This window comes from Halyomorpha halys, unplaced genomic scaffold, assembly GCF_000696795.3.
Source record: "Halyomorpha halys isolate HHAL.00 unplaced genomic scaffold, Hhal_1.1 Scaffold19.1, whole genome shotgun sequence".
Taxonomy (NCBI): domain Eukaryota; kingdom Metazoa; phylum Arthropoda; class Insecta; order Hemiptera; family Pentatomidae; genus Halyomorpha; species Halyomorpha halys.
In genome coordinates, this window is record NW_027115129.1 from 659,940 (window position 1) to 666,178 (window position 6,239).

The 6,239-nt window shown below is 26.8% G+C and overlaps 2 protein-coding genes across 8 annotated transcripts in view; both read right to left on the reverse strand.

Moving 5' to 3' along the window:
• Positions 1 to 779, reverse strand: part of LOC106681160 (uncharacterized) — an 18,190-nt gene extending 17,411 nt beyond the window's left edge. For 3 of the 5 annotated variants that reach the window (XR_010844756.1, XM_024360165.2, XM_014421337.2), the window contains exon 1: positions 562 to 779. Coding sequence is in view for 2 of the 5 variants with exons in the window: in XM_024360165.2 (XP_024215933.1) it covers positions 562 to 714 (153 nt within the window). In the remaining 3 variants the exon portion in view is untranslated. The remainder of the gene's footprint in view (positions 1 to 561) is intronic. The other 2 variants (XM_014421352.3, XM_014421346.3) reach the window with 2 other exon arrangements.
• A 135-nt stretch (positions 780 to 914) lies between these two features.
• Positions 915 to 6,239, reverse strand: part of Amph (amphiphysin) — a 204,781-nt gene continuing 199,456 nt past the window's right edge. For all 3 annotated transcript variants that reach the window (XM_067052208.1, XM_067052207.1, XM_067052209.1), the window contains one exon: positions 915 to 5,713. In XM_067052208.1, the coding sequence (XP_066908309.1) occupies positions 5,633 to 5,713 (81 nt within the window). In that variant the 3' untranslated portion in view covers positions 915 to 5,632. The remainder of the gene's footprint in view (positions 5,714 to 6,239) is intronic.

The window sequence follows — 6,239 nt, forward strand, 5'->3', positions numbered from 1 at the left end:
TAAGTAGATTATTATCAACTAATATTTATTGTTATGTATATTTCCAAGTTTATTTATTATTACTTTTATGTTTCTCTGAATTAAGTTTGTTATCTCGTTTTGGTTTTTTTTTCAGCCCTTATGAAAGGTTGAAATTCAGGTAGAAACGTCAGCGCAAATAAATAAGTTTAGTTTATTTGTGTATCTTTGCTAACCACATCCCCGACCATCTCCTCATATAACGTTTTATCTTAAACCAGAAGCTTAACATAAATTAATACCAACATTATTGTTTTAATATATAAATTTTCTAAAAATTCGGTCAAAAATCAATAAATTAGCCTAAACAACTCAGTGATTTCAAAAACTTCAATTCAGTATAAATGTCAGAGACCCTGTTTTGCAACCAATTACTTCAATTCAATTTAATTGATAAAATTAAATTGTAGGGCTATTATTCAATGGAGTTGTTTTTGTTTTAATTTTAAATTTTAATCAAATTTAAAAACATTTACAGAACTACCATCCCCATATCGGAAAGAGGTTGCCTGGACTGAGTTAATGAATATAAATAAAATCTACCTTGCACGTACAGCAGTTAGAGCAAAACGTAGTCGAATCGGGATTCGAAAAGCTTTTGGTTAACAACGTTTCTTTGCAGCCTTCAGTTGAACTGTCACTTTCCGCAATAGCATGCCTTCTTGCATTTAGAGTTCGCCGCCAAGATTTACTCATTTCCTAAAGCCTTCGGATATACACTACAAGTTTTTTTAAGTACCTTCATTTTAAACACACAAAAAGACTACGAACAAAAACAAAAAAACTTTTCAATATCGCTCATGTTTCTACGTTATTATTAAAGATTTTTTTTTTATTATTATTGTTAAACTTTATAATTCGTCGGAAAGGGATGGGTTTAATAATGTTCTCTTAACTAGTAATAAAGTAAAACTATATTAACAACAAATAAAATGATGTACAATGATAACCACAATAACAAAAAAAAATAAATTAAAAAAACAGATGTTTAGAATTAACAGGTGGAAACATAGAGGCACAGTCTTAATAGGTTCATAACAGAGCTGAGCAAAAATAAATTAAAAATAAAACTATCACTAAATTATAACGGATACTATGAGCCATTAATAACTAAAAAGGTAATCATTTACTTTCCCTCCTCCGGAAAAGGTAGAAAAAATTACTTCTTGACCAGACTGTACAACCTTTTAAAAATAGTGATGGTAATGGGATCCCTGTTGAAACCCATTCAACAGAGAATTTTTCCCTCTATGGGAGAATTCAAGAAGGGAAAAGAAAATACTAAAGTAGCAAGAAAAAGTTCTTATTTAGTAACAATTTAAAGTAGACGAAATAGTCTAATCAAGCCGACCAAAGAAATTCAGGATAATCTTCGGATTCATATCCAAAGAGGAGATCAAGGATTAAATGTCAAATCTCAGAATCATACGAATCACCAAGCAGAGTTTCAATTGGAAAAAAGTAAAAGGATCCGCGAGTAATATTGGTTGTAAAAATGAAAGATGTATTAAATATCAATATTTACATAATACGCGGGGTCTGCTGCTGAAAAATATTGTGTATTATTACCTAAGCTTTAATTAAAGCGAGAAAGAAATTTTCCCTTTTGAAAGGTGGTTAATATTATAAACTAACCTATACACTTATTGACATACAGTCTGGTTAAGAAGTAATCATTCCCGCCTTTTTTTGGAGGAGAGAAACTAAACTATTACCACTAAAAATTGTATCCACGACAATTTAGTCATAGTTTAATTTATAACTTTTCACCCAACCCAGGTTCATAAAATAACTTTTAAATTCACCATTTGATTCTTTAATTACAGTTCTTAAAGGTATTTATATCAAACAATACAATATCATTTTATATAACATTTCATTATGATTATTTATATATAATTTTTGTTTAATAGTTGGTATTAACAATTCATAATAAACAGCAAAAATCAGTCACTCAATGGCACGTCACAAGGAGTCGGCCACACCGCTTAAAACAATAAATTACTTTTTATTAGAGTATTTACATAGCACATGCAGCAAAATAGTTTTTAATATACATGATACAATTTTCAAAAATAATTTCTATCTTGTATTAAATAACAGATAAAGGGTTTCTAGTTAAGTGAATATATTTTTATAACCAAGTAAACAGGTAATGCTTACAGAAGCAAAATTTATTATAATTAATGAATAACAATGCACCAGCCACAAAAAAAACAAAAACAATTTTTAGAAATAAATAAAATAAAATTTAAAAAAAGAATTTAGATTATGGAAGAGAAATCAATTTAAAAGAAAAAATTGAATGTGTCTTAGGGTTCCTATTTCTAAATATCGTTTCAAACTTGTAGCGAATGGATGCTGAATGGAAATCATTAAATGTGAAATTTTGAATTAATAAATAACGAAAATTAAAAAAAAAAATTATTTTTATGAACATTTTTAAAGTTTAAATTAACTGAGAATTAAATAAACAATTTTTAAATATTTTTTAAAGTACTAATTATGGATTTGGAAGTTGTTGTAATCTGAAAAGAAAGATTTTCTCAATATGTTATCCGGGATTTTTTTTTCAGTGATCTAAAATAAAGAATTCAATCCTAAAAAATTGCATTTTTTTTTTCATGGTCAAGTACATAAACAACTGGAAAGTTCAGGGGAAAAAAATGAAAAAGTAATGAAAATGAATTTTCTTTATGATCATCACATTTTTTTTTTAGAATTTTATTATTTTTTTAAATTTAATTCTTGCTAAAATATGGCTCTACATTTGATGAGCATAAGAAAAATTCCAATAAATGCATTATGAGGCTAGTTTTTTAAATTTTATTTATAATAATGTATTCAATTAAAAAAAAAAAAAGTATGTGTATATAATAATTTGACTAAGCGTCTTTACATTTTCAATCTATACTTTTCAAAAATATAAAAAAGAAAATAATGTATTTAAAAATATTCAAGAACACAACACTCATAATTATAATAACATATATATAATTAAACAATAAAATAATTTAAAACAAATGCATGGGTAGGTAAAGAAATCTAAAAAGAAAAGAAAAAGAGAACAATCCTTTGAAAGTTTCTAAAAATTCAAATTATACACGGGATGAAAACACACGCTAAAAACTATCGCTCAATCTATACCAGTTTAATTTTTAATAATTGTAAAACTTATAACATACAAGAATGACAAAAAAATTATAAATCAGTGCTGGGCATACTTTATTTAAAATAAAATATAAAAAAGAAATCATAATTTGATAAGCCAGAATAGGACACTAAATTTTTTACGTTGATATTGGTTATATGGACTTCAGCTCTTAACACGATATCGTTGAGGAGAATATAAGGCCTGTACTCACAATTATATTTGATCAATAGTATCTCTTTAAATAGACAAAGAGAAAAATATCCCTGCAATAAGTCATTCCTATTGACCAAGAGTTGAATAGAATAATTTAAATCAATAAAGTTTTACTAAATAATTAGATGTTACGGAAAGCTTTACATGGATTGGAGATGAAGCAATCCGAAGATGACGAGACAGGCCTGATTATATACTTCAAGATCAACAGCTCCCTAAGTGGGTGCTGTGTCATCCTGGGCTACGTAGGAGAGGGGTTCTGTAAATGAATGCCATTTTCTCAAAAATATTCCAAAAAAAAAAACTAAATTTATTAAATTTTCTTATCTTCTTACATATTTAACCTCTCTATGGAAAATTTTAGTGGCATTTTTATATCTTTTAGCTTGAAAAGAGTGCTGCAAAAATTTATATATAAATTAAGTGCCGTGGCAAATTTTAGAAACTGCTGAACTAGATATTACATGTATATATTCAAAATATATGGCAAGAGTGGTTGCTTAAATTTATTAATATTTAGTTAAAAATGAAGAAATAATAAAAAGTAGATCAGTTGAAAAAAAAAAACTATCATTTGGAAGACTCGTTTCTTAAATTTATTAATATTTAAATTCATATTAAATTAAAAATGAAGGAATAATTGTTGATAAAGTGAGTGATAAGGTTATAATACAAAGTAAGAATTGAATAATATTATATTTATCCGATTATTAGGAGTGGAGTAATAAGACAATAAACATGTCGAGACTAAATGGATATTTTTATTATAATTCATATTTAATTAATAATGAAGGAATATTAAAAACAAGATTAGTTAAAAGATAACTGATTATCATCTGGAAAAAAGGTTGTTTCTTATAATGTAAAGGTTTTTTTTTATTCTATATGTACGTAAAACAAGAAAACTGGACTAAATAAATTTTAAACCTTCCCATTCCGGCTAAAATAGGTTGGTAAGCAGAATGAGCAGTCTTTTCTGACATGGAGTAAATATAGACGCTAAACCAAACAAGCAAAATGGAGGAAAATAGGCCTATACTCACTGACATGACAATAATTGCCAGGAATGTGCCAAAATGGAAATTAAAAATAAAGACGAGCTGGAAAAAAATTTATATCTGAAGGACTTGATGGAACCGATTATTAGACATGTTATTTAAATGGTGCCCAACACTGTTACATGTACTAATAAATACTTTTCAATACAAATATTCCAATATAAAATAAAATTTGATGTAAAATAAAACCATAATATTCACCGTTACAAATGCATGTTTCTATAATTATGTAATTAAATAAAATATACAAATATGTTCAACTTTTTTGTAGGGTTACCATTAAAATACATAACCTATATACATGTATGGCTAATGTATGTTAGCATTGTGTAAACTATTTACTATGTAATTTGCTAAATATCGAAGGTAGTTCATATTAATACAATATGCGATGAAACTTTGGTTGAATAAATTATAGCAGAGGTATCATAATAATATAACATAAATATGTCAATATTTAACTCCTTGTATATTTCAAAAGCAGATAACAAAATGGATGAGCATTGCTATCTTAATTTTTAAAAAAAGTTAGATAAAAATGAGATTGATAAAAGAAAGATTCATTATTATACTTCATAAGAATATTTCAAACAATATAGGTTTAACATTCATTGTAAATCTTTCTTTATAATTGGACAATAAAATACGGGCAGGCAACAAATAAATATTAAAATTGGTAAATGATAACTATTTACAATATTTTAGTTCTTTGATTGTTTTCTGTAAAAGTTAATATAATACCTTAAACTAATATTAAATATTAGACTATTAAAAATATTTTTCATTTTCAGTAAATTTTTTTTTTGACAAAATATTATTATTTTCATAAAAATTGTCATCAATTAAAGGCACTAATTGGTAAAATGTAAATTACTTCCACTCAAATTAAATTTTTAAAAATGAAAAAAAAAAAAAAGATTCCACTTGGAGAGTTCATGTATTTAAATACAATAATTTTGAAAAATATATCACATAACAATCATTTATGAGTGTTGCAACATGCCTTCGGAAATTCGTAATATATAAATTACGAGCTTCAAAAATAATTATTTATTTATATGTCGGTCGTAGGTAACCTAGAACTAGACCGTTGCAGCAAAAGTGCCATTATACTGAATATAATGTTATCAGCACATCAGCCTTCGCCACAAATGTATAATTCACACTAACTTCCGCCTTCGACGACTCCTCACAATGGGCGGGTGAAGTTGGCTGGGAACATCCCCTTCTCTCCTGTCGATTCTTTCATTCCCATTAACCAGCCTTCCTCCTGTGAAATAAATAATAATATTTAAAAAGACAAGACATATTCAAGTGAAAGATGGCTTCTCATTAGACCAGTTGTCAATCATGACCAGTCTCAATCAGGGTTCCACGAGATAATTTAAGAATGTATAAGATGATCAGGGGTGTGGTCTAAAAGGAACAAAAGTTTACAACTACTTATTTGCTGATGTTTCGCAATGTTGTGAACATTTATTCTATATTGTCTTCATCGTATCATCTATCTGTATATTGTAATATGCTCTTTTTGAGTAAATAATATATTTTGATGTATAAAGGGTTTTGATATGTTTTATTTTATGTATAATTTTAATATTGATATTTGATATTTTAAATTAAAAAGCAAGCTAACCAGTTTTCTTTGTCTAAAAGAAATACGTTGTTTTCGAAACAAGAAAGATGGCGGTGCACGTCCTTCCAAAGTGTTTGTTGGGTTGGTTTGTATTAAGATGGACTGAAGTTTTTCAACCATTGTTGTTTCTATACAGTAATTATAGAAAAAGAAAAATCAA